Raw genomic sequence first — 27,808 nt, forward strand, 5'->3', positions numbered from 1 at the left:
TTTCTGCCATCTGCTCGCTTCATTCGACGGACGCTTCTAAAATACTGCCAAAATTTCTCTACAAAAGCGAAGACCTTATTTTGATTAAATTGCACCAATAAAGCATATGATCTACCTTAATCATCCTTTTTATTTTTAACAATACATCCCGTTAATTAGCAGCATAAAAAACTTAATTCAATTATACTGTATTACTTAAAAAGAGTTTAAATTTATCGTGCAGCCTAATCAAGAGACAAAAAAATTAAAAGCCTTGCTTCCAATAGTATCGTAAGGCACATTTTCGACACGTCCCAAGTCTCTCAAGTTTTCAAGCGAGGGATGCAATTTACGGGGACGAAGCCGGGAAGCGACTCGATAGATTGACTATTAAAGACCCACGCTGTTATCGAGAAAAGTAGTCGCCATGCATTAAAATAAAACGAAACAAAAGATAAAGTCATTCGCCTATGTGTACTCAAAAAGTATCCTTGAAAAAACGTGTAAAAAAAGTACATGTATATTTATTTTACATGTTTGTAGCATTAAATGTACGACGAAACTTGCATACATCAACTTTACTGTTATTAGTATATGTTCAAATCCATTGGATTCGATTGCATTCAGTTAAGAAACAACAGAAACTTATTCTGCTTCAACATTCTAAGAAATATCACGACCCATAGTGACTTTTTAGTACATCCTCGACAAATAGCGCACTACTCTTCTCGGGTAGCGACAGGAAACAACGTTAGATATTGCAATAAATATGGTATTTTGACGATGCACGCTCCGTTAGAACCTAGCTCTGATGTAAACAGCGGAGGCATCGTGTTCTCCGTAACCAAGGCGTTTAGCGTGTTTGTAGACTTCATTCGCTGCTGCAGCTAGAGGCAATGGCTGTTCTAATTGATCGCTCATACCTAAAGAGAGTCTTAAGTCTTTTTGCATGTGCTGAAGTGGTAACTGCGTTGGGAAACCACCCTCGATGATAGCTGAAAAATTAAACCACATTGTAGATATCGTTCAACCAGATCTAAATTTCAATTACGCTCGATCAATAAAGAAAAGAAAGACCGTAATACCTTTCCCTTTGTCAAGAATGGCAGGACATGCCAATGATGTTAATTCCAATACTTCGAGGACATCCTTTTGCTGTAGACCGGCACGGTCTGCTAGAGCCATACTCTCGGCTAAACCAGCAAGAGTTACACCAGCCATCAGCTGTAGCACGAGATTCATTTTAGAAGCATTTCCCACCTCTCCAAGGTAAAAACTGTTTTTCCCCATTGCTTCGAAACAAGATTGACATTCGTCGAATAGAGGTCGATCGCCAGCCGCAAGGATCACTAAAGTACCCTCTTGCGCTTGTGTTTTGCTACCCTGTACTTGGGCCTCTAAGTAACGGCCACCCTTTGCTGTTATTGCCTCGGCGATATCTTGAGATGTTTCTGCATCTATACCAGTCATCTCCACATATCCTTTTTCTGGAGATATTTCTGTGAGGACTCCACAATTCCCAAACACCATCTAAAAAAGATTATCCACAATTTTTATATTTGTAATAACGTTAAGAAATCTTATATATAACAAGATCTGAAAGATAAGCCACGTTTTTTACTTACGTCTTTGGCAGCTTGAGGATCAGCCACACAGGAAAATGTAATATCTGCAGCGAGCACCACATCGGATGGTGTTAAACCTTGTTCTGCTCCAGCTTTTACAAAATCTGCACACTAACAGAAAAAAGATCGTTTAATGTAAATTTTCAAATTTTTTAACTTGAACTTGAAATTTTGAAAACTGATGGGACCAACCGATCGATGTCAAAGCATGTAAACATAATTTTATGTAGAACATTTTTTTGTATAACGAAATAAAGTGATGTATTTGAGCGAAAAACGTTCTTGTACTTTTTTTTTTATTCAAAAATTGAGGCCCTATTGTTACGACCTTGATAAATTTTGATTTAGCATCTTAGCGACATCGCTCGGTGCGACATGGTACTACGAACAAAGTCTAACGATAGCGGCTCCGGTAGATGTCGCCACAACGAGCCACTCGCCATTTGCGCCGTTATTCTGGTCACGTAGGTTGTCTGAACGGCTTCGAAGCTAAACGTTTCCAAGCTTGCTTGCCACATCAGCAAACGACGCCATTGCATCATCTAAAGATATTTCCCGCATACGGCCAAAAGGTGTATCTACATATTTATTGAGATTTAAAGGATTATAAATTCGTTTAGTTATTCTCGTAACCTAGAAGGAATTATGCTCTGATGAATTTCTAGAAGTTTCGAAACATTCCAATATGTCGAGAATGTGTGATAAATCAATAGAAACCGTTAACACCATATTATCGTAGCAACCATGAAAACATTCATCACATGTAGATGTATATACATTACTGTTTACTGACGACAAATGTGGTAATATCTGTACCTTTATTTTGTTAAATTTGACCAAAAGCTATCATATATAATACTACATTTTATATACGAAATAAAATTCCCTTTTAGATTTTCAAGCGTAAGTCGACGCCATGCTTTTACAATATGTAATGGCGTCATTACTCTTTACACGCGATCCGTATTTTTCTATCAAATATATTTATATTGACTATAAAATCATATTTAATCGTATTAATATTACATTAGCGGAGTATATGTAATTTTTGTCTTAATTAATGTTTCTTGTCGAACTTCGTATAATCATTAATGAACATAAACTCCAGTTGCTGAAAGAATATTCCTGGCATTAACGATTATGTATCTCGGCGTTTCTAGATGTGACCAGTCATGAGTCAGTTGTGTTGTCAACAAAGAAACAAGGAACACAAGTAGTTTATTCTTCCGTTTCGGTCAATAAACAATCTTTGATTTGTGGAAGTTAAAATTTTCGAGAGTGGCCGCAATGAAGGTTCGTTTACTCTTATACCAACGAAACAAATAATTCCGAACAAATTTGTCAGACGGCACAGAAGTAGCATCGACTATGTGAAACGAATATGAAAACTGATTTGCGTCTTCTATTGTTTTGTTGCACGTGCGCAAGAGTAATCGAGCAGGAAGTGTACATCGATCGTATTCTTGACCTGTATTATCTTACAAATCCAATTTATTTCGGCAACTACATGAAATTATTCATGTAGTTGTTATGTAAAAACATATATAATAAGAAGATAACTTATTATTCAATTGATGAATAAAATATGAACATATATATATGTTCATATTTTATTCGTCAATATAATATATATATATATATTCATACAGTCAAAATATCATGAAAGTATTATTTCTTTTCTATACTTATGGACGTTATATCGTACATATGATTCAGTACGTCTCGGCCTATAGGCGATGTACTTAAACCGTAAACGATAGACAACAGACACTGAATAAGTGTTGAAGAAGAAATAGAAAAGAAGAGGTGTAAAAAATATTGCTGGTCAAAGAACTTTTACTTTTTCTTTCATTTCTGTGACATATGTATTGTGAAGCGAAGGATATGTCCATGCGTTCTCAATTGCTTGCATCGTTGCCACGTCCACATTACAATATGAGCCCAAATTGCAAAACTAAAAACTAGATATGTATCTAAAATAGTTGTTGTTATCAATTTTACTATTTTAAATGCATTTAATCTATGTGAATTAAAATATGCTATTAGTATAGTTGAGTAAGTTGGAAAAAATGTAAATGATTCTATTTTATAATTTTTATTTTAAACCTGAAGAGTTGTTACAGGTAGAGATATCACTGTTTACGTTTAAACGTAGCGAGGAATCATATAACAGGCTCAAGTTTATGCAGCTATACATATATACCAATGAATAACCTTGGAGCTTCAATCAACTTGCTTACTTCTACAAAGCAAGAAATTCAATGATTTTCAAAAACGAATACCATCGATTAAAAATCCTCAAGCTTTGACAACGTGATACCATAATTTAGATAATATTCAAAGCTCGCACCATGAATACATATGGATCGTGTATTTTAGGTAATAACGATGTATATGACGCGTAACCGTATATAGATAGGAAAACATTCACTGCTCTGCGCCATGAGCGATCATTTCAAATCTACGGAAATTCGTGGGTGGATGGTTATATACGCTAAACAGATTGCCGGTTTATTTAAACGACGGTGTGTAACGAAATACGATGGTACGCTAACTACAGTACATTCCTAGAATTCGTTTAAGTATTATTCCCGCTCCATTCATATTTCGCTAAAACTTCTATCACTCGATTCCAGATGTGCTTGGGATGATTCCAATTTAGCAATCTAGTTTTTTCCCTCGTGTATCCAAGTGGCGCGCTTTTTTTTTTTCAAGAAATAAACTGGGTCACACGATGGCAGCGAAGTGTGCGTATACACGTGTCCATCGACGAAGAGAATCGGACGAGTGAACAAGCACGAAAGCAACGTGCTAGAATATAAGTTGCAAAGGTGGCGGATGTAGACGCATACAAGCAGTGGTAGAGAGGTATAACGACCTTTGCGGCTCACAGTGAACGTGCGGAAATCATTTGTATAAAATTTCTAATCGCAAAGTTCGCGCTATTGTTAGTCGGTACGCGACGCACGATCAGGAAATAAAATGGCAACAGGAGGAGCGTGAGAACTCACGTAGAGAGAAACGATTTGTAGGTGGAAAGAACTCCCACAACGTTTCAGCAATTACATATCTCGGATAAGTTGCATAGTTGCATGCATGTTTGCTTAATAACAAAGAATGACGAGTGTTTTATAGGTCTATTTGTTATTTTATTATTTTTTTAATTATTTTAGAAATATTTTTAAAATCTCAGATGTCTCCTACACCGATTATTATTATCAGCACAATCAAACCGGAAACTCGACTAGCAATTAATTTCACCGAACTGCTGATACGACACTAGCAAGAACGAGCATGTCGAGACTAGAGGACCAGAAAAGCAAAGTGAAAGAAGAGTACGTTTAGTAAGGGAGTAATTAGCGACTCTCTAGGTAGGTTCACGTGCAACTTAGTGTGGAAATTCTACGGCTTGTTAAATGATGTAGTAGACAGGGTCCAAGATATTTTTGTGAATATTTTAAGAGTAACAAAAAACTTGTAGAAACATGATATGATCTATTATTGTTAATTTAGAAACTTTTAAAAGTTCTCCTGGTTATCATTCAAGGATCCCAGTTGTTATAGATTAAGAGACAATTTTGAGGAGAAAGTTACTTAGCTTTTACAAAATTCTATATTATTAAGATAGACATTATGAAGATAAGATAACATTCAAAATGTCGCGATCATATCACAAACAATAGTATCTTTTTCAGATAGAAACGATACGCATCCCGATAGCTCGTGAGCCATAGTACGGACAAAACGGGCGAATGAGAAGAACTTAACGACACAGCCGTTCGTTCAGACTATATGTATCTTGGGATACATTGTACTTGGTATTCGTACGTCCCTGATCGTTCCGATCTATATCTACCGATCCTAAAAATATTTATAAACGGTAAAATATAATACGAGCAATAAGGTACTGTTATCGAGTGCCGAACGACTGTCCATTTTAGTACATTTATTTGGCTTTCCAATTATGCATATACTTGCAGTCAAATAAATAATTCACCTTTTAAAAATATCAAAATCGCGGTAGACTGGTAAAGGCCAAGGGAAGGAAAGCAACGAAGGACAGAAGCGACTAAAGGAAGCTTCGAAGCGAGCCTGCGCCGTCTAACCGACACGTATAAATAAAGAGTTGGATACCTGCGAGGTTGCCAGATCTCAGTAATATTGATCCACGAACCCGACACAGCCGTCAGCCGGGGGTCATACAGAGACACGTGGCAACATCGGCCTGTTCCCAGCTGATCGAGCTCTACTCACGTCTGCTCGACGGTCGACCGTGTCTCTCCGTTCCTTGGAGTTCTCTCGCTTCCGCACGAGCCCTCCCTCTTTCTCTCATAACTAGCAACCGGCCACTTATCGCCTTGCCTCAAATCACAAGCCTTTCCTTTCTTACATCGCTGCACTCAACCATTCCACTTTAACTCGAATATGAAGCGAATACTTCCTTCTCTTGTTAACTATACACAGTTGCGAGCGATATTATGCAATAAAGAAAAGCGTTACGCGCCAAACGGACAAGTACACGTCGCGTTTGTTCGCAAGAATAAAACATAGGAGAACCTCTAACGTATATCTTCGATTCTCCTCTACTCCATTCTGCTTTCATCGCAGCAGACGATTTTATGCCAATTTTATACCTGAGTCGCTACCATCGAAGTCGAAATAACGTGCTGTCCTTTAAAATAGCTACTTCTCTTTTCTTCATCGTTACTATCCGTCCGATACCTTTCGACCCTCCTAAACACCATGTGCCAACAGTGTTACGTAACAACAGTACCCAATTTGATACTAATGTAATCTTTAGTTATTTAGGGATTGAGAAACCGATTCACATAAATTCGTAAATATGTTGGAATCGATGAAATGTTTTGAATTCGATGTTTTCACGAATAAAATAATGTTCCGCTTGATATAAAGCAACTCTGTTTATCTCGTGCGATATTCGTGTTTCTCGTTTCGTGATAAACACGATTTATAAAAGCTCTGTAAATGCCATCAATCGACTTAAGGCATTTCCTTTGGAAGGATTCCTTCCTCCATTCTATTTATCGGTGTCATTACGTAACATATTTTTAGTCGATAAATCCATATTTATTTTCCATTTATGTTATCTTCCAATAATATTGAAGAATTATTAATATTGTGCAATACAAAGATCAAGTGTCACGTTTCGCTGATGGGAAATCTTCTCTCATATTTTTTCTAATTAATTTACTATCGCAATATCGCATGAATCGTTTTCTGATAATAGCACTTGGAAATAATAAAAGAATTTTACGTTTCTTCCAGCTGAAGAAATTATATAATGGAAACTAACCAGAGACTTAAGAGAGTAGGATAAGAAACCAAATGGCCCTACCCCTACATTTGCCTCCCTTGGCCATGACCGACGAGAAAGAGAGAGAGAGACAGAGTGTGTGTGTGTGTGTGAGAGAGAGAGAGAGAGAGAGAGAGAAGTCTTCGCGCAAGCTATAGAAGTTTAGCAATCAAGGTCAAATTCAATCTCGTTACGACTATGCACACAAATCAAGTTTCGAAACAAATTACGAAAACGATCTACAAGGTGTCGCACGAATTACGCAATCCCTATTAATTCTGATTCAAGCTTAGGACATAATTCAATCAAACATTTGCCAAACTCACTCGCTTTGCTATATTTCATTGTGATAAAGCATTCCGTGATTCGTGTCCTTGCTGAATTCTGCTTACGAGACACAACGAGGTGAAATTTGAAGTTGAAGCAAAAAAATAAAAAACGAAGAAAGAGAAGGAGAGGGAAGCCAAGGTAATCAAATATAATATACATAAATTGAGGCTTATCTAACATATCTGTAATTGGAGAATATGATAGAACTGTAGTTTCAAGCATTTATTATCGTGTCGAATACATACATAAGCATATATGACACTCAACTTCTAAATGCGTCATTAATATCGTTTATGCGAGCGAGTTTGTTTGTTCAAAGTTTTTTTTTTCATGCGCATCAATAGCGTATTACATATGTACATTTAAATTTATATTTTCTGCTAATTTTAGAACACTGTGCATCTAAGTTGTGATGTTGTTATTAGTGACATTTCTTGCGTACTACACTATGGTTAATTTGAATACCTTTGATATTCATAAACGCGAAAAAGAATTTGTTACAGATATAGGATTAGCATGCGATTGTTCAATCTACCCGAAGACCGTTCTCTAATGGCTAAATTACATCATACTCCTCTCTCTCTACGCTATGCTTTTCTTCTTTACATGACGTAGAAAACTCGCTCTTATTGAGCCCTATTCAAAATTGAACGTTAGCTACCGCTGGCCGAGCTATCATACCAAGGTCAATCTGGCAATTGTACACATGAACAGTTTAAACAAGTGATTTACAGGTGTGCGGTGGTTTTATTACGATAACGATTTTCGCATACTTTTGCTCCTTGCTCTAAAGTGATTAGTTTTCTCGATAAAATGGAACCACAAACTTAATGATACTTTGCTCGATATCAATTGAAATTTGCATTGTCAGTACGTACGACAATTTGCAACAAATAGTTAAAGTAATGACAAATCGTTTTGTCAAGGTAATTAAAAATAATAAGTATATGCTTAGAAAAGGAAAGAACAGATTTCTACAATATGTAATTTCAGGTTACGTAAATGATGAGTAGTTCCTAGAAGAAAAAGTCCGATTTTTAACAAAAATATCGGTGTTGTAGAAATCTGAAAGTCACCTCTGTTTTATAAATAAAGTGCTATATTTTTCCTATGGTATAGAGTAGGCAGCTTTCAATAAACGTTCAGTCAAATATTTTTCTTCAAGCATTCTCTCAGTTGGAGCACTTTCGTTTCATATTTGCGTATCATTTTAACTGAACGCAATTGGTACACAAACAGACACGCTTTCGAATGATCTTTGTAATCGTGAAAATAACAATTATACTGCAAATACATAACGATGTTCTTGCATCGAGTAAAAACTGGGATCACAGATGTATACTAGATCGGTGTCACACGATAACCGAAACGATGCTTGTAAGATTGCAGGTGAAACTAATACCACGAATCTTATAATACTATATAAAAACGATGGTCTTTAATCAAGAAACAGAAGCGTTTCGTTCCACGGTCTACTTGTATACGTTAATTTCTATGTTACCCGGAAACGAACGTGAGAATCATACTTCATTGTGATTTCATTGAAATTTCCAATTAGAATATCAAATATTTTCTGAATACTGAAACTGAATACCAAACTAAACTACAGACAATACGCGAAGAGACGAAGGAAATCGTATCATACGTTACGAAATAAAAATTTCTTGATAAAGAATTTGAAATTTTTTCGTTCGAGCAAAAGTAGTAGTGACGCTGTTCATCAGAGTGGAAAGATGGCAGATAAAAATGTGCTAATTAATGAGCGTAAGAAGAATACTTAACGAAACCATAGAAGAACATATGTAATAGAAAACACGTGATAAATAATAAGACTATAAAAGTACGTATCTGAGTACGTAGTTGAGAATAGATAGAAAGAAATAATCCTGGTAAGGCTAGCGAGGATGTGGGGACAATGGGCAGGAATCGGGCTAAAGGGCTGTGTCTGGTTGTGATCGGGCTCCCCTGATGGGGCGGTTCGTTGAGCGCGGTGCAGAGCGGCGAGGTAGGTTTCGCGTCGGCGCGGTTCTTGGAGCTCGCAACGTTGCCGGTTTTCCGAGACGATGGTTACCACGAGGAGCAGCCAGAGTCGAACGAATCTTTCACAGTCAGTTTTTGCCTTTGATAGGCGGCGGACGACGCTAAACGTGTCGCGATGCACGAGTGTGTCATGTGACATACGAAACAACAGTAGAACCTTTGCGTTGCTGCTACAAAGTTTGACAGGGCCGGCACGTAGAAACAGATAGAGTAACTACACACGAAGAAATAGAGAGAAAGAAAAAAAAAAAAAAAAAGAAAACGCAACGGAAAACAGCGTGTTATATGTGTGTGTGCGTGTGTGTGCGTGAGTGCGTGTATGTGTGGCTCGTTTGAATGTGTTATCCATTTATATGCGTAGCTGGGCGCGCGCGAGTGTTTCCATAGCTGTATAGTTAGCTGTGTGCAACGGTTATTGTATGCTGGCGGATTACCTTCCCGTCCAATTTCGGAACTCTGCAAGTCGTTCCATTAGAGCGCGCACAATTATGTTACCGGCTCGACACGGCAATAGCAGCAACACCACTGCCGTCATCATCAACAAATCCAGTAATTTCAGTACCTCCATAAGACACTGGGCCGGATTTTTTGCGAACGGTTAAGGATATACTACCAGTTAGCTCGTCGCTATCTCAGAGCCGAGACTATCGGTGCTTCGTGGCTTGTCCATGATCCTCGCTTAGGTACGTAACACAATAGAGAAAATACAAATAAGAAAAGAAAAGAGAAGAGAGCAGAGAAAACAATCTAAAAAGAAAAGAAAAACTAATATCATGTATGTAATAAACACGTTTCATATATTTTTGCAAAAGCATGTGTAATGCGTACGGAAATCTCGTAAAGAAATGACAATGTACGCTTTTACGTTAGCAGACCTCCTCCTCTTCTTGAGAAACTATAAATAATAATCATTGAACGTGTATATCCGCTATTACTTGCTGATTCGAAAATAACGCAGAATTTTAAACGAATTTAACAGAAGAGCATTAAAGTCGATCGATTGGTAAATTTTGGATTTCGCGAACATACATCAGGACATGGGAATTCTTGGTTGTATGCGTGGAAATCGTCATATTACAGGTCATAGGAATGAGGGAGCGAGTTTTCACGTGGGACTCGTGGTGGTGGTTAATAGTCCTTCTCATTGCGGTGCACGTTACGGATACGCAGGACGCAACGTTCATTACGGAAAAAACGTCGCCGTCCTCGCGTGTAGAATGTGCCACGGGTTGCGAGTGCTTGGACAATGGAAAAAGCATACTGTGCCGGGAACGAAACTTCCTTGGACTCGGTCTGTCCAGGCAAGTCACCAATGTTGTGTTGAGAAACGTCGGAGCCGCTACCATACCCGTTTCCGCCCTCGAGCCAGCGATTCGTCTCAAGAGTCTCGCCTGGACTTCGAGTGGAATCGAGAGGATAGAACCTGGCGCATTCCTCGCGACAACGTTCCTCGCACATCTCAACTTAGGTGACAATAGGCTGACGGAATTACCGTCAGACGTCTTCCATCCGCTGCAACAACTACAGTACCTGAATCTCACCGGAAACCGGTTGACCACACTCCCACGAGCATCATTCCAGGGTTTGGATTGGCTCGAAGAAATCGACTTGTCACGCAATCGTCTCTCAGTACTTCCCTATCAAGTGTTCGCTTTATGCAAGTCTTTGGCACGGTTGGATCTTTCCGGTAATTTGTTGGTATCCTTGCCGGATCACAGTTTCAGGCCCAACAAAAATCTCCAGGAACTCGTCCTGTCCGCCAACAGACTCACCAAACTTCCACCCCGTTTATTTTCCGGCTTGAATCAATTGAAGATCTTGGAGCTGGCCGATAACGAGATCGATACAGTTCCGCGCGGCCTGTTCGCCGATCTCGTATCGTTGCAGCACCTCGATCTTTCTGGGAATCCTATCACGCGTTTGACAAGCATCACGTTCCACAGCCTGTCGAATTTAAGATGGCTCAGCTTGAAGAATCTACCGGTCACGGTGCTTCCATACGACGTATGGCGACCAGTGAGGAAACTACGCACTCTATTGCTTTCCGGAACAAGACTAGAGGCCCTTCGTAACGAGGACTTGAAAGGATTAGATAAATTAGAGACATTGGAAGTGAATAACAGCCCGTTACGCGAGATCTCTCGATGTACCCTGGATCGTACACCGGCACTACGTAAAATCGATCTACGCGATAGCAATTTGACCTTCCTACCGGCAAACGTGGCGCAGCTATCGTTTCTGAGTGAGCTGCAGCTGCAAGGGAACCCATGGGCCTGCGATTGCCGTATGTTCTGGTTCGTAAAGTGGGCCGAAAGCAAGGAGCACCTGCGAACCGTTTTTCAGAGTGGATTTCGCTGCGGCGACGAAATCGACGGTACTGCCGATATCCTTCAAACCCTTCGTTACTTGAAATGCGCACCGCCAAATTTGATATATGCTACGCCCACGCAGCAACATCTTTTATTAAACCCCGTGCTACTCGAATGTGAATTCAATGGCAATCCCACACCGTCATTAACATGGGTTACGCCGAGGCTTCAGGTACTGCATTGGAATCCTGATCCAGCATTTCCCGACGCTTTTGTCGAACATCCTTCCGTACACGGATGGGAACAAAGTGTACCGTTTGTTGATGATGGTCGCATACGCATCCTCGAGAATGGATCTTTGTACATAGCGACGTTGCTCAGGCAGGATGTTGGACAATACAAGTGTTACGCGGTGAATCCGATTGCCAATGCCACCACCTATATTAGTTTGCAGATGAATCCAATAACATTAAACAGAATCAGGATCATAAGCATATTGGTAGGCGCTGCCAGTGCGACGGCCTTTCTTCTCCTAACGCTTCTCTTGCAACTGCTTCGTTATCTTTTGCTGAAGTAAGTATTTTCTTCCGTTTCAATGCAATTCAACACCGATTATTATTATCGCTTGATGCATAAGTGCCACTGCGTTCGAAAATGATAATGCGCAGGTGTGCATCACCTGTGCTACCTTCGTTACCTCGCGTACCTAGTCAATACTTTTTTTCTCTTCTGCCTTGGAAAATACATAAATGCATTGTATTCGATATATTCAATTGTAACTGCGAATTCGTGTGAAACTGATATCGTTGGCGAATTATGCAATTTCTATCGCTGTATATAAAATCGTTCGTTTCCTCTCGTTTCAGATGCGGCTGTCTAAACTGGTGTATGTGCTGTGGACGGGTGGGTTCCACACCTAGAGCAAAGCAAATTTACCAAATGTTGGATAATATCGAGCAATACAAGAGTCAGCAACTCGAGAGACTACGCGAGAATTACACTCAACAAGTGCACAGAATAAAAGAGAACTGTGCTCAACAAGTAGAATGGATTCGAGACAGCTACGAAGGTCAAATGAGACACATCAGAGACATACGGGACTACGGAACGAGCCACCTTACGGCTCTCAGAGACCAGTATTACGATCAGGTAATGAAACATTTACCGGAAAGTTCGTTATTCAACGTAGAATTATTAAATATCGTCCTGCTCGCATTCGCGTAACACCATTAGAGATTACTTTGAAACAAAGTTGTACGAGTTCGTCAAATTTTAAATAATTTCCACAAAGAACGAGAAATATGTCAAAGGAAAGATCAGACGTCATGGCGTGCGAACGTTTCACAATGTTGTTTTTCTGATCTCGAAACAGGTGAGGAAAGTACGGGATTACTCGACGAGTCAGCTCAATTGGGTGCGAGAAAACTATGTCTTCCAGCGTAACAAGATAAGAAAGTTCAGCGCCCATCAGGTGCTAAGACTACGCGAGAGTTACAAGTATCAACAGCAAACACTGAACAAGGTACTAGAGAATCTACCGAACTTGTATTTCGATAATTGCCGGAGCGGCTCTTGCGGAAAGAGCGATTCGATGGTATTTGATACAAAAGACGATGGACCGATCCGTATGGATACTTACTTCAAGGCAAAGATCGACGATCTGGCGAACGGCGCTAGTTTGGAGGATGTCAACAGCGAATATTACACGCCAACGGAACTTTCGTCGACCAGTCCTCATGGAAATATAATGGAGGGGATCCATATAAACTACATCGAGGAGATGGGCCCACCGATTCGATTTGATCCGTTGTACAACGTATCACCGCATTCGATAATTCTGCACAGTATCGACGAGGACGGAAGCTCACTGTCGGTGTACAAAGATGCAGACAATGTCAAGTCGGTTTTCAAAGGCTTGAGCAGCGAAGTCTTAGCCAAAGAGCCTAAAGAAACGCCAGAAAGTTTTGGTCTCCTTGCACCTAGCTCCAGTTTGCCTGACCTACCGCGTGAAACCAAACTTTAGACGAATTTGATGACAAGTGTTAATACAAAAGGGTACTAACCTTTCTTTATATAGCAAGATTACAATTAAGACGAGAATGTACTGCCACTGGATCATTATGTGAGAAAAATATAAAGAAGTGCCTCTACATCGGTAAGTGAGACTGTATTCGCAAGAACGAACGGTGGTATCTTTCTCTATCGTGGGATTTCTTGAAATCCGATTGTTCTTTATTCGTCTTTTAAAATGTCTTTTTTGCTCCCTTAAAAATGCTTCAAAACAAAGATATACCTCGATGAACGATAAGAGAAGAACGCCTACGAGTATCAAAGGCTGCGAGTGTCCTTTTGCCAACATCGATCAAGCCAATGATTGTGTGTGCGTGAGTGTTGTTTAAGGAGAACTAAAGAAAAGACAAGAAACAAAAAAAAAAAAATCGCGGACAGTTGCCAAGGATTCTTCTGTGATTCGATCGATGACCTTGTACTCTGTCCGCCCTTACACTTTGTGCTTTTTATCATTGTTGTTATCATCGCTCAGCACAAACGATAACAATCGACGACCGTTAGACAAAGAAAACGCTGGAAAGAAACGCAAGATGTCATAGTGTTACTGCCAACCCTGCCGTAAGCCAATTTCAAAATAAAAAGCTAAAGCTCACAAAACAAATTGAGAAAGCAAAAAAGAAGATAAAAGAAGGAAGAGACAAAACTGACGCGTGTATAAACGGGTCCGTACTAATTTTCGCCTAATTGTCAATTTCACCCGATTATCAACGATTTTGAAGAAATCGATCGATTCGCTTTTATTCTTCTGTAAATAAATGTGCGTGTGACTTTATCAGTTTGCGAAGACGTGTGACTTCAATTTTTATGAAAGATTGAACTCAGTACCGGTATACACGATCGCTGAAGATTATTCACTGATCGAAGTCCGACGAAACCGATACACTGTTTGTTATTCCGTCTAGATTACGTACTACTCTTCTTTCCTTTTTTCTTTTCGCTTTCTATTTCGAAAAATTCGAGTGTCCAGACATTGGAACGCATGTTATCTTTTTCTTACTTTTCCAATGTCCGCGAATGTTTTCGCTCTTTAAACCTATCCTTTGTTCGTTAAAATACAAATTATTCGAAATATAGAAATATATAATTATTTAACAGAAAAAGAACTATCTTTGTCAAGAACAACACAAATACATGTACTTAATTAAATATCATCAATAACACAGTTATACCAATCGTTCCGAAAAGAAAAACTTTCGAGAAGTATCAAAGAAGATAATAAGTGATATTTCTAAATTCTTTTATCCAATCAAGCTTTTGTTACCACAATCCAACTGATACAAACACGTACAAAAAATTCTAGTAGATCTATAACGAAAATAGCCTTTTCTTAAATATCATACTCTATATTTTTATATTATCCGCGTCTTTCCTCTTTAATATGAAACGTGAACTGAATTTTAAATATCCGATTAAACTATACCGAGTTAACAATTTTATCCCGATTTTAATTATAAAAAGACTATCAAAAATTTGAGGATCCACATTTGAGATATTTGATTATTCGGGTACACTAGCTGAAGTAGTTACGACGAGAGAGATCTATTCTAATCATGATAATAATAATCAGCTCGAGAACGGCCCTATTATAGGCTTCGAACATCAGACCACTCCTTTTTCTTCGTCTGCTTTTCTATGTGCACAATCCAAACGATATCGATCGCGGAAAAAAAGAACCGAGCATAGTTAGATTCTCATCATTGGTACGATGTTTTAAATAAGCTTATTAGATAATGCATGTTCTATGAGCTGTTGTACTTCCCTGACAATGTTTTACTCTAATTGGAGAAACTTGGAGAGATAGATCTGTAACCTTTTGTATATCCAGAGAACCGTTCGTTGACATTATATTATCTATTCCGAGTCTCTACTTTATCTATGTGATTAAAGAAACAAAGAAAAGAATAATACAATTATAAAATCTATCGATGTATTTGAAAGTTATAAAAAATTATTTTCTCAATCGTATAAACGATTATCTCCTTTTTCGTACGCATGCCACAAAGTGGTTCGAACGTATATGTACATCGAATTATTACTTCTTGAGACGTTAGAAATATGCAAATTTTTTTTTTTAGAATAAAATACGCTTAGTTTGAAACGGGAAAGTAGAATTGAATTTTTTCCCTGCCATTAGATACAAAAAGTGTCTAAAGGTCACCCCAATTATTTTTTAAATTCACACTAAATTTATCTTGCGTTGTATTCTAAAGTGGATTCAATTGACTGTATATGATCGCAAATCAACCCTTCCAAAGGCACGGTAGTCATAAATTTGCCACCGTTTTCCGCGCCGAGAAGTGGTTCTCAAACGTTACAGTTTGACGCTGTACCGTTAATTCAACCGAAGAAATTAGTATCACGCGTGCTATTCAATTTACTGAATTTCACTTTAGAATTTCTAACAAAACTGTGATGAAAAACTATACGATGCCGCAAAAAAGAATTTCATTCTATTATCAGAGTTTTCTTGTACAATGATTTATCAACTAATAACATTAGTATATCGACAAGTTACAAATTGTGGATTATAAATTTTTGTTTACAAACGATAATCGGATAATCTATCAGATAGGTTTTTCAAGTTCACTTGTAAAATTTCATTTCATTTCGTTACTATAAACATATGTCACTGTCGTACGAAGGTATTTATTAATATTAGTAACTCGTAACTTGTCAAATTTCACTGATAATACCAGTTCAATTGTGCAAAATAATCCAGGTTACTCCTTTCAAGACAAAACGACTTTCCTGTAACGAATCACGTTCGATAACTGAAAAGATGATCGGACGCGTATACGTAATCAAACTTGATGTATATATTGTAAGTTTAATGCGTAGAAAATGCTGCGCGCATGCAATCCCGTTTCATAAGCAGTAGAACTTGCAGTTCGTGGTAATATATGTACGTTGAAACGCAAGAGATCCGGATTTTCTTTCTTTTCAAATCTTTTCCCTCTCTTCTGTGCGTTGAATCGCCCCTCGCGGCCCCCACCACACACGTTGCATGCCGGCGAAACGAATAAGACAACTAGCTAACGCATGTAACGGTGCTCCGCCGTTATTTTTGGAACGCTTCAGCGACTTGAAGGAGATAAAATTTTATCATCCCTCGAAAACGGGGACGCGACAGAACGCGGCAGAAAGTATACATCACGGAATACAAGGCATCGTGCTCAAGCAAGAAACTGCTGCTACCGTGAATGACGCTGCGGGAAAACAGATTCGAGTCGCGTCTCATGACAGAACGAAGGAAAGCAAACCGATTAGGTGATTGGTGTGGCCGACGTGAATCTTAGCGGTGGTATAGTAGCGTGCCACACGCGAGTCGTTTTTTAATTGCCCTTTCCGTATGCCGATGCGCGCGTGCGCCGTCATATTATAATTACATTACGTTTCATACGAAAAGTATCGCGTCACTCGAATCTAGTGGCAACGTTGTAATAAACTTGTCATCGTAACGTTTCGACAGTTTGTCACCTTCGTTATCTAGACATTTTCGTTATCAAAAAACCGGTTTCAGCGAAATATAGTTTACATTACACATTGACGTATAATGTTAATTTTTCAAAAGGCTTTTCCCATAGAAAATTTCATCGAACTTAGATATTGTATATATATATGTTAAAATTTCACTTGTTATCTTCGAAGGGCACGCGATCAAAACCTGTACGAACGTACGTCAAATATATATCTGTAAGATCGGGAAATCGACGGAAAAGTTACTTCTATGCGATCAAAGTCTAGATGTTTCTCTTTCAAGCAAAATGTCGTAATACGAAATAAAGAAAAGACTTAATTACGTGCTTTTAAGATTTGCCTAAACGAAATTACGTTAGGTATCGCTAAAAGTTGTTCCTTAAACGTTTATTTTCGATGATGGAATCGGAATTTATACGTCATATCTATCGATCCAAGGAACTGATTATAGGATTATCCATTAATCGTTAAACACTCATTAACGTTCTTAGATATACAAATTAGGTGGCTACAGATGTACTTCATCAGAACAATCACTCGTCAAAAATAGGCTGTGGAATACCACGAGATGATTCGTTCCACGATACGTATTATGTGTAGCAAAATGAAAGATAATGTAAATCGCGCGTGTGCACTATATTTTGTTATATTAAATATTCAAATTGCGCGTAGTTTTTCAATGAACAAAAGTTCCTGCTATGAAAATACGATTTCGCGGTCTTTTGAGTGCTTTTGGTAGTTTGTATTCTTTTGCATTTTTTATGCCTGCTACTAAAAACACGCGTTACGAATACCAATATGAATTTGTGAAATATTTATTTTTGGAAAAATAATACTTGTAGAAAAAAATTAGAACATTTTCTTGAAAAAAAAAAAAAAAAAAATATTTCCACTTTCTTGTTCCTGTATATTTATATATATTCCTTCCTTTTTTACACTTAAATCAAAGAAATTACAAATCACCGGGAATATATATATTTTTTCAATATTATAGATTTCGTAACGATAAAATGGAAAGGAAGAAGTCTCAAAAATATTTCAACTGATACATATCCCACTTCTTCCATCGTATATCACGCGATAGTCAGAGTTATTGAATTACTTTACAATTCAAATAAGTAGGTACCTGTGCCCCTGCAGAATTTTTCATTTTTCGCCTGATAAATAATTTAGTTTTTCGTTACCATCTTAATGTTTGTTTTCAATAACAACTTAAGTAGTTTTAACCATAAGCTGAACATGCAGCATGATCAATAAACGAGATTGTTTATCAAAATATCTTCTTTTTCTTTTTTCCCTAACTTCCACAAAATCATTTAAACATATTATTGAAGGAATAAACATCATTCGCGAAATTTTTCATGGCAGAATTCAAATTGTCAGAGCAATAACATCTTGTTAATTGAAGGTAGGATACGAAGTAGGAAAAACGAAACACGGCCATGTCATTTTTGCTGACAATGCAACAATAAAATTTATAGCGAAGACCGTGTTAAGAATTTGTATAAAATTAGATACATTCAGATAATACATATATCCTGCCGAAAAATGAAATTTCAATTTTTTCTTAATGCAAATTCAAATTTTATGTAATTATATGACTGTTTGAAATTTAATGTATTTCAAAATAAAAAAAAGTATATCAAATATATCTATTTTTCAATTGGTAAAAATTAATTAATATTTTTTATTATTTTTATTGCCTATTGTTCGTATTCAATTTATCGTGTTAAAATAAAATTATTCTTATAAATTAGCGTTAATAATTTATATGAAATGTGACCTCTTTTTTTTATAATTATGAAGATATCACTTACGACAATAAAACAACCATATTGCAATTGTAATTGCATTACAACATAAGTAAATGAATTGCACATACCTTTTCCTGCGTCCGATTCCATACAATCACGCTGTGTCCACTGTTGATTAGGTTTTTTACAATACCACTTCCCATGATTCCCAAACCAAGGAACCCAAATTTCAAGTTTGAAGGAAGGATGTTTTTTTCTTTAAGTGTTTGCGACAATGTTTCCACGTCCAAAGGAGGTGTCACCTATTGTATTAAGTAATAACATATTAACAATTAATATAATTTCAAGTACCTATGTAACAGTAAACTACATTTCGAGGTTAAAAAATAAGAATAAGTAAACATAACCATCTTCTTTAAATTGAAAGAACATTAAAACTCCTTTAAGATATTAACAAAATTTAAACACAAAACAAATTACTTTGAAATACAACTTAGAACTTGACTGTAATACATTTTTTACAGTTTTCATAATATAATATAGCTTTACAAATACAAAGATAATGATGAAAATGATTCATGTATGATTAAAAAATTACATTACTTCATAAAAATAAAATTTTTGTTGATTGAAAATTTGGAATTTGTGTTAAATGATACTAGTTTTATATCGATGGAAAGGAATTAAAGAAGGCGTAATATTGTTGTTGTTTATTTATTTACATGAATGGGTAAAAGTTGTTGGAATTTAGTGCTCTAAAAGACACAAGTTCCTGTTCCTAGTGAATATTCAATTAAAATATTTACTATTATAATTTAATCTTTTTCGAATTAAGAATAGTTAAACAATATCATAAGAGAAAACTTCTTGAAAAAAATATACTTTTGTATATGTCAATCGTGGAATAATAAAGTAAAGTATACTTACAGGTCTAGCAATATTCGCTGGCCTGTTAAGGAGAGTTGATCCTGATTTTCTGAGAGGAGTAGAATGGTTTAACGCAGGACTAATGCTGCCAACTCTATTACTATTACTTGTACTTGATTCTCTCCGTTGCTTTTTGGCTGGACGACGGGCATCACTTGCACCAGAGTCCAATCTTTTAGTTTTTGGCGTTTCCTAAACCAATGGTATCGTGTCATATTTTGTACTGCATATTAATTCTAGGATATGACGCTTTATATTCATATTAGTAGCATGATTTATTAAATTTGTTTTGTAATTTCAATGTATCAAAATGCATAAATTTTAATTCGATTGTTTGTTATAATATGTAATATAAATCTAACCTTACGAGGTTTAGATGTTTTTACTATATTTTTCTTCTCAGATATGCTTTCTTCTTTAAGTCTGTCGAACAAAGAATCTGGGTCTAAGCCATCTTCAAACACCTAGAGCAAATAATACTATAATAAATGGTATATAACTAATAATTTTTTATAAAAATTTTTTTAGTATACTGTAGTAAGCAATAATAGTTATAAGATATTTATAAAACATATCATATTTTTATAAATTTCACTATATCATATATATCACAGAAACATGTACATTAAACAGTTTTCGTTTTATTCATATAGCTTACCTCTCCATTAGCAATAAATTCCTCTATTGCTTCTACTGCATCTTTAAATGCACCAGATTTACTAGACTTTACCAAAGTATCTTTGTATTCTAGATATGGTTTTATATTAGATTCCTCTATCCATGCGCTACAATAAATATTTATGTAAGTTTCAAAAGTTAATATATTACAAAACATGAAAAATAAATAACTTCATCCAAACTTACTAATTATTTGTTCCGAAGAAGAAAATGCATTGAACCGGCCCCTTCTTAGTATTTGTCGGTTTCTTCAAATCCTTTGAAGGATTAGACACCTTAAGATGTCATGGAGAAATTAGTATTTAAAATAGAAATGACAATAAACGTATTCTCCATATTCTCCATAACAAAATAAAAGTATAACATCATATTTGTAAATAACAATATTAATAATACTCATAAATCTGTATCTCATGTGCATTATATTTCATGTTTTATAATAAACAATTAAATGTTATAAACGTAAAAATGCAAATGTAAATAAAATATATATTGTTTTATTCATCATAATAATGTACTTATTTAATCAAATTAAATATTTGCAAATACGTAAATTTTAAATGTGTCAGTATTTTTCATTTAAATAATTTAAATATAAATACTGGATAAATACTATATGTTGAATATAATTTAAACGATGATATATACAAATAAAGGATAAAATTATTCAATCATATCAAATTTTATTCATAAACTACGTATAAAATAGAAGCAAATAATAAATAGATTATTACGAATAGACGTATAATTTATAATCAATTATATGATTTGCTCAATTTGCAACTGAAGAAAATCATAATTAGCGCGCGAATATTTTAGAGGGACTGATCTTGCAATAAAACCAAATTATCTGTTTCTAATGAGAAAAGAAATAATTTAAACAATAACTGCTTGGATATACGTAATGTAAACATGAAATTTAGCTTATCTAAGAACATCATGGGTAAATAACATAATTTAGGTTATATTTTCATAGTCTGCGCGCCAATTTGAATTTAAAGGACGGATATAGTGGGAGATATGTAATAAGAAGTAACAGGAGCATAAAATATATCAATTTATAATAGTATGGTATACAGTTAAGCGGAGCACGAAATGTTCCCGCCAAAATGATGGCCGCGTTTGACTTCGTGGCGCGTACAACCAAGCAAAGTATAGTTAATATAGAATCGTTAGTAGTTAACTCCAACTTACCCGACCAGGCCAAGGCGAAAATCCTTTCATCTTGGCCCTGAAATCCATAAAGATATCAATTATTAATCACCGCCATTTGGATTGCACTATTTTTATTGTAAACATCCATTGATTAACACATAATAAGTACACACCATACAAGATCACCCAGCTTGAATACCTCCGACATAATAAAGCTTCCCTATTGCTCTCACAATCGGCAAGCGACTGACTGAGGAGTAGAGCGTCGTTTGTGCATGACGACGTGATCCAAATACCCCCACCAACATACATGACTCAAATGAATATCTTATTACCATTTTTGGTTTTAGTTAACCAAATAAACTATACCAATATATATTTATCTATTATTTTCACCAAATTTAATAGCTTTTTCAAAATAATAACATTTAAATAGCATTAACTTGTAATTGCTTACTTCCGCTAACAGGAAAAATTCAGATTTGTTAGATTCCCGTCCTACAACCTAATTCTCAACATCGTCTTATGAATAACCAATCAGAAATTGACTTCAAACTTATAATTATTTTATACAAAATTTGAAATAAATGAATAAAATGATACCTCAAATTAAAAATAAAAATTCTATCAATAAAAGAAATATTTATTAACAAGTAACAGGAAAATATTCAGTATCTGATAAAGATATGAAAATGATAGGCGTGAAAGTGTAAGGAAATCTAAGTTCACGGCGATACAGCCTTGCCAGCTGTCAGCCATCGATTGTAAGAACTTTTGCTGTCTTAGAAAGCAGCAGTACGTACGAAAACAGTATCTTTTATTTCTTCTACGTAATCAAAATAATATACCGCGCTTCGAATAAATTTCAACAGGAATGGATAGTAATATTCATTACAATATGGTATGTTTCATAAATGATGCTGATCGTAATAAATATTTCAAAGGCTCTAATGAACAATTTACAATTTATCTCTGATTGCCAGAATACCTTTTATTTGGTAAACATATTTCACATGCGTAAAATAATATTTCTATGTATTATAATACACGTTATGCACAAATACTGACATGAAAATGTCGATAAAAACATTGTCCACAATGATCCTCGTTTGTTTCTTGAGAGTGATTTAGAATAAGAGATTAAATAAAATAAAAACAATAAAATAAAAAAAACCTTATACTTTGTTATATTGTTTTAATTACCTCAACACTGGAGATATATAAAAAATAGCATTTTTAACCAAAATATAAACAATATTTCATATCTTTAATTATTTGAAATCTTTTATTGATAAAGAATATTAAAGATGAGTAATTTAATTTTAGCCTCCACAAACAAATAGTAACTTAAATGAGGAACCATCATCTCAAAATGAAATACCTACACTAGCTGTGTCTGTATCAGTTATACAAAATGATACAATCAATTCGGGAAACATTGCTGCAGCACAAACTTCAATTGAAGACCGTATGGTAAGATACAAATGTTTTGTTACATTATGGAAAATTATTATTATTAAGGAGATTATGATTATAGACTGGAGGAGAAGACATTCCACCTCCAAAAGCAGATTTTTCAGCTCCACCACCTTATGAAGTTGCCACAAAATTACCTAGTTATGAGGAAGTACAACGTGAGAAAACATTACAAGGGGAACCTTACCCTCAAATCCACATGGTAATTGATTTAATCACATAGTACTGTTACTAATTAATTACAATATCCTTTTAAAACCAAATATATATTAATCAATTGAATAACATTCTTATAGCCTGAAAATATTAGAACACCAGCAAGGCCTTTAACAATATTGGCTATAGATACTGAAGTTGTAGAAGGAGATCCAGAGAGTACTTTACTTGGCACTGATTTTATGTTCTTTACAGCATTTTTGGGTAAATTGAATAATATATACCTGCATATTATACATATTTCTATTAAACTTATATCTAAATAATATATATTCCAATGACAGTTGCATTTTGCTTTAATTGGATCGGATTTTTACTCATGATGTGCTTCTGTCATACAATTGCATCTCGATATGGAGCACTGTCTGGTTTTGGTTTATCTTTGTCAAAATGGACATTTATTGTTAAACATTCCACTGATCTTGCATCACGTGAAAATTCATGGCTATGGTGGTTGATAATGGGATTTGGTTAGTATTTTGTTATTGACACTACTTCTAAATATTTACATTAATATATGTGCTACATTTAATTTTTAGGAGTTTTGATTTGTGCACGTGCTATTATTCAATATTTGAACATCAAACGTGGTTGGAGACTACTACCTGGAAGTGCTCAGGAACGCTTACTCTTTTTTTATTAAGCCATTAAACTTGCACTTTTATCTAACTTGGCTTTAGAACAAACAGCATTTCTATCTGGGGTTGTATTTATATAATATATAATCTACACCCTCTAAAAATATATATTACTTAATATTGGCTATGTACTATTCTATTATTAGAAAAAAGAAAAATTAAAGTTATTAAGACTATTTGCCAAATTTGCTTATGTATGAGATAAACAGAGCAAGGTAAAAACAGAAATAAGATAACTTCTGCACACTATTTTATGTATTAGTACCACATAGATAAAATAAACTGTAAATTTTTATTGCTCAAATAGTATGGACAATGCTTTAATGTGAAACATTATTTACATGTTGTTCATTTGTACGAATAGATACACATAAGAATTATTTCGTGACATCTGAGATATATGTAAGTTTATTACATATAAAATTGGAATTATGAGTAAAAGAATTTATTTTGTAAGAAGAAACATATAACCATTGTCCGTAGACAGGTATTGAAGTATAAAAGTTCTAATAGTGATATTGTGTAATACCTTCTAGTACTAGGTAAGCTTCTAGAATTTTGAATATGATCTATATATTGATAATCTGCATTGCTTGTTTGTATATTACTATAATTTATAGAGAGGATCCTTATTGAATTTAAAAATATAAGTTACTCATAAAATATACATATGTGTGGTTATGTATATATGTGTGTATATGTACACACATAAATGTATAAAAGAATTGCTGCGAATCTATATACATTATATGTTATATTGTCAGAAACTTCATTGTTATATACTTATTACAACAATATAAAAAGCTAATATGTCTTATACTTTTTTATCCATTGTTATATAAATATATTTTTCTATATTAATTTTAACTCAGCTTTAAATTATTATAAAATATATTACAATGATAAAATATACAAAGCAATCAGTGTCGAGATATAACTAATTTTTTCGAATAAAAATATTTACCTATTATATTATGTAAGTGAAACAATTGCTTCAGAGGTCCCATGGTGTAATGGTTAGCACTCTGGACTCTGAATCCAGCGATCCGAGTTCAAATCTCGGTGGGACCTAAGTTTGTTTTTGCTATTATAATGGGAAAAGAATCCGATAGATTTTTTATGAAATCTTGTAAAATGTTACAATAATTCTTCATAATATTTTTCTAAATTCTGTTATCTAAAATAAAAAAGTGAATATTAGAAGTCTACAAATGAGATAACGATAAGTGATACAAGAATTGTTATCGACAGAATATAAAATAGTCATATATAAGATCTGATGTAGATGCAATACCACAGTTAAAGTTTTAATATGTGTTGATAAAGATGCATGTGACATGAAAATGATAAGGAGCTCAAGTGACTCCTCTAAATCGTGGGGCACAAAAAAATGTCACGCTTATTCTGTATCTTTGTGTAATATGTATAAAAATCTATATATTCTCTTAATCTTCACTTTAATATTTCGTTTCAGATTTATTGGATTCGTCAATTTTGTTGATAATGCAGAATATAATTTCTAAATTCACCGTTTTGAGTTGTAGGGAGCGCAAACGAAATTAATGATTTTACTAAGGTCGGTATTTCAGTTCGTATAACATAAAATTTCATACGATGTTAACTCTATGCTATAATTCATTTGTAGAATTAGAATTAGCTAGCAAACAAAATTTTGAAAACCTATTTTATATATGGATATATATTAATTAAAATATGGGAGATTCGCTAAGGAATCAGAACAATAACTGTAAAAGAAATCCAATCGTGTTTTTAGATATAGCAATTGAATCAGAAAAAGGTAATGTATGAAGATTAGAATTATAAGAGGATATTAGTCAATTTCTAACTTTCAGTGTTTGTATTACTGTTCTGTTTTACATTTCATTTCATTAGAATTTTAAAAATAATTTATATGATACTATGATACAGCTGGAAGAATTGTGATAGAGCTTTTTAAAGATGTTGTACCTCGAACAGCTGAAAATTTTCGTGCACTATGTACTGGAGAAAAAGGTATTGGAATCAATGGCAAAAAGTTACATTATAAAGGATCAATATTTCATAAAGGTATAACAAAAAGGATTAACATTTTCTAAAGGTAATATAAAATAATATATTTAATCAAAAAAGTTTTGTATCGTTCAGTGTTATCACAGTTTATGGTCCAAGGTGGAGATATAATAAATTTTAATGGTACAAGTGGAGAAAGTATATATGGAACGCAATTTGAGGATGAAAACTTTGTGCTCTCTCATTCATCAGGAGGATTATTGAGCATGGTTAATGAAGGTTATCCAAATAGCAACAGTTCTCAGTTTATAATTACTGTTTCAGCTACGACACATCTAGATAATACTAATGTCGTATTTGGTAAAGTTTTGAAAGGAATGGGTGTTGTATTAGAAGTATCCAGAGCTAAAACAATTCAAGATGTACCAGTTCAGGTTAGCATATATGTTTTATGTAGACATTTTTTGTACCTGGTTTAAATTATTAACAATTATATGAATATTTTTTGTTATAGAAAATACATATATTTGACTGCGGAGAGTTGAAACATAATCAAAATTGGGAATTAGAGGAGAATGATGGTACAGAAGATGTATTTACCCCATGGCCAGAAGATTGGGATTATTCTAAAAATATTAAAAGACAAGATGTAAGGATCTTATTATAGGCATATATGTTTAGAAAAGAATTGCTTTTCTAATGAACATTCATGCATATTTATAGTACAAGTATATAATGGATGTTATTCAGAAGATAAAAGATTCGGGAAATTATTATTTTTTACGAAAAAATTATGTAGATGCAGGCAGGAAGTATAAGAAAGCATTACGCTATTACAAATGGATGATGAAGACAGTAGATGTACCAGATTCTTCCAATGAATCAATAGTGAATACTAAAGTAACTCTATTACTTAATCTTGCAGCTGTTAAATTAAAGCAAAAGAGTCATCGCGAAGCTTTAAAGCTTTGTTCAGAGGTAAGATTTAATTGAATTCAGTATAAGTACTTTAAACTATTGTTTAATAACAATTTTAAATTTAGGTTTTACAAATAAATCAGAATAACAGTAAAGCATTATTTCGTAGAAGTCAAGCATACATGGGATTAAATGAATATGATTTAGGTTTAGCAGATTTACAGCAAGCATTATTAGAATCTCCTAATAATAAAGATATTTTGTTAGAAATTGATAAAGTTAAAAGAGTTATGAATTCCTATTTAGTTATTGAGAGAGCTTCTTGTCAAAAAATGTTTAAATGAAAAAAAGTATTTTATAAAAAAATGTAAATATAAAATTTTTTATATATTTAAAATCATACATACACACATTTTTATATACAATACTAATGTTGTCTAAGAAACGTTGTAAAGTAATTGTATGCGTGTTAGTTAAAATTATTTAAATATTTTTTACATAAAAATAGTACTAAATTTGAACATAATTGTTTAAATAAATACTTGTATTTATTTTTAGCTTTCTGATTTAAGCATTTTTATTATCCAATAACAATCTTTGTGTAATGTGTACAAAAGAAACAAAATCATAGTATACTGTAATCACATATGTTGGGAATATTATTGTGAACATTGTTCTGTTAAAAATATATTATTTTCTATATGCCTTGTTGAACGTTACTAAGTATGAAAGGAACATATGAAGCATACTTATATCACATCAAATATCCATTTTGTATAGCAAACTTTCTTTACATAAATTCGATCACATTTAATTATTTTTTTCATAACTTAAAATAATGTATCAGATGCAAACTTTTATGACATTATAAAAAAGAAATAATGCATGTATA

At 34.5% G+C, this 27,808-nt stretch overlaps 4 protein-coding genes, 1 long non-coding RNA gene and 1 other non-coding gene across 17 annotated transcripts; 5 read left to right on the top strand and 1 right to left on the bottom strand.

The window, feature by feature from the left end:
• Nucleotides 1–110: 110 nt before the first annotated feature.
• Nucleotides 111–21,994, bottom strand: LOC126868604 (cytokine-like nuclear factor N-PAC). The gene is made up of 10 exons (XM_050624266.1): nt 21,832–21,994; nt 21,698–21,734; nt 20,690–20,778; nt 20,484–20,610; nt 20,188–20,289; nt 19,826–20,017; nt 19,027–19,200; nt 1,605–1,715; nt 1,065–1,509; nt 111–974 (listed from the first exon to the last, which is right to left on the bottom strand). The coding sequence occupies exons 1-10, from the start codon at nt 21,864–21,866 to the stop codon at nt 775–777; spliced, it is 1,512 nt and encodes a 503-aa protein (XP_050480223.1). The 5' UTR covers nt 21,867–21,994; the 3' UTR covers nt 111–774.
• Nucleotides 2,059–5,732, top strand: LOC126868610 (uncharacterized). Of its 12 annotated transcripts, none has more exons than XR_007690656.1 (4): nt 2,059–2,176; nt 2,765–4,149; nt 4,241–4,975; nt 5,300–5,537. It is a non-coding gene; the product is annotated as an uncharacterized LOC126868610 (long non-coding RNA). The 12 variants fall into 12 exon arrangements; XR_007690658.1 differs by adding an exon at nt 5,585–5,732 and having other exon boundaries at nt 2,156–4,149; nt 5,300–5,508; XR_007690660.1 differs by adding an exon at nt 5,585–5,732 and having other exon boundaries at nt 2,156–4,149; nt 5,300–5,484.
• On the top strand, nt 5,859–18,078 carry LOC126868603 (leucine-rich repeat and immunoglobulin-like domain-containing nogo receptor-interacting protein 2). Its single transcript, XM_050624265.1, has 4 exons — nt 5,859–9,971; nt 10,369–12,170; nt 12,464–12,746; nt 12,970–18,078. Exons 2-4 carry the CDS (start codon nt 10,378–10,380, stop codon nt 13,618–13,620), a joined length of 2,727 nt encoding a protein of 908 aa, XP_050480222.1. The 5' UTR covers nt 5,859–9,971; nt 10,369–10,377; the 3' UTR covers nt 13,621–18,078.
• Nucleotides 21,995–22,381: 387 nt separating the features above from the next.
• Nucleotides 22,382–24,855, top strand: LOC126868608 (NEDD4 family-interacting protein 1-like). Its single transcript, XM_050624270.1, has 6 exons — nt 22,382–22,559; nt 22,985–23,131; nt 23,196–23,336; nt 23,431–23,554; nt 23,635–23,820; nt 23,890–24,855. Exons 1-6 carry the CDS (start codon nt 22,533–22,535, stop codon nt 23,991–23,993), a joined length of 729 nt encoding a protein of 242 aa, XP_050480227.1. The 5' UTR covers nt 22,382–22,532; the 3' UTR covers nt 23,994–24,855.
• A 132-nt stretch (nt 24,856–24,987) lies between these two features.
• Trnaq-cug (transfer RNA glutamine (anticodon CUG)) lies at nt 24,988–25,059 on the top strand. Its single transcript has one exon. It is a non-coding gene; the product is annotated as a tRNA-Gln (tRNA).
• Nucleotides 25,060–25,171: 112 nt separating this feature from the next.
• LOC126868607 (peptidyl-prolyl cis-trans isomerase D) lies at nt 25,172–27,618 on the top strand. The gene is made up of 7 exons (XM_050624269.1): nt 25,172–25,564; nt 25,634–25,786; nt 25,918–26,055; nt 26,134–26,432; nt 26,513–26,647; nt 26,722–26,976; nt 27,042–27,618. Exons 2-7 carry the CDS (start codon nt 25,702–25,704, stop codon nt 27,258–27,260), a joined length of 1,131 nt encoding a protein of 376 aa, XP_050480226.1. The 5' UTR covers nt 25,172–25,564; nt 25,634–25,701; the 3' UTR covers nt 27,261–27,618.
• The last annotated feature ends 190 nt before the right edge of the window (nt 27,619–27,808 follow it).

This window comes from Bombus huntii, chromosome 8, assembly GCF_024542735.1.
Source record: "Bombus huntii isolate Logan2020A chromosome 8, iyBomHunt1.1, whole genome shotgun sequence".
NCBI classification, from domain to species: Eukaryota; Metazoa; Arthropoda; class Insecta; order Hymenoptera; family Apidae; genus Bombus; species Bombus huntii.

Bases quoted from the DNA above. Each gene is read 5' to 3' on its own strand.
- LOC126868603 (XM_050624265.1), top strand. From the start codon at position 10,378: ATGAGGGAGCGAGTTTTCACGTGGGACTCGTGGTGGTGGTTAATAGTC. The intron at 12,171-12,463 runs GTAAGTATTTTC...CTCTCGTTTCAG, and splicing joins CTTCGTTATCTTTTGCTGAA to ATGCGGCTGTCTAAACTGGT. The intron at 12,747-12,969 runs GTAATGAAACAT...ATCTCGAAACAG, and splicing joins GAGACCAGTATTACGATCAG to GTGAGGAAAGTACGGGATTA.
- LOC126868604 (XM_050624266.1), bottom strand. From the start codon at position 21,866: ATGTCGGAGGTATTCAAGCTGGGTGATCTTGTATG. The intron at 21,735-21,831 runs GTGTGTACTTAT...TATGGATTTCAG, and splicing joins AAGCTGGGTGATCTTGTATG to GGCCAAGATGAAAGGATTTT. The intron at 1,716-19,026 runs GTATGTGCAATT...TTTTTCTGTTAG, and splicing joins GGAATCGGACGCAGGAAAAG to TGTGCAGATTTTGTAAAAGC.
- LOC126868608 (XM_050624270.1), top strand. From the start codon at position 22,533: ATGGATAGTAATATTCATTACAATATG. The intron at 23,132-23,195 runs GTAAGATACAAA...TTATGATTATAG, and splicing joins CTTCAATTGAAGACCGTATG to ACTGGAGGAGAAGACATTCC. The intron at 23,337-23,430 runs GTAATTGATTTA...ACATTCTTATAG, and splicing joins CTTACCCTCAAATCCACATG to CCTGAAAATATTAGAACACC.
- LOC126868607 (XM_050624269.1), top strand. From the start codon at position 25,702: ATGGGAGATTCGCTAAGGAATCAGAACAATAACTGTAAAAGAAATCCA. The intron at 26,056-26,133 runs GTATAACAAAAA...TGTATCGTTCAG, and splicing joins AGGATCAATATTTCATAAAG to TGTTATCACAGTTTATGGTC. The intron at 26,648-26,721 runs GTAAGGATCTTA...GCATATTTATAG, and splicing joins AAAATATTAAAAGACAAGAT to TACAAGTATATAATGGATGT.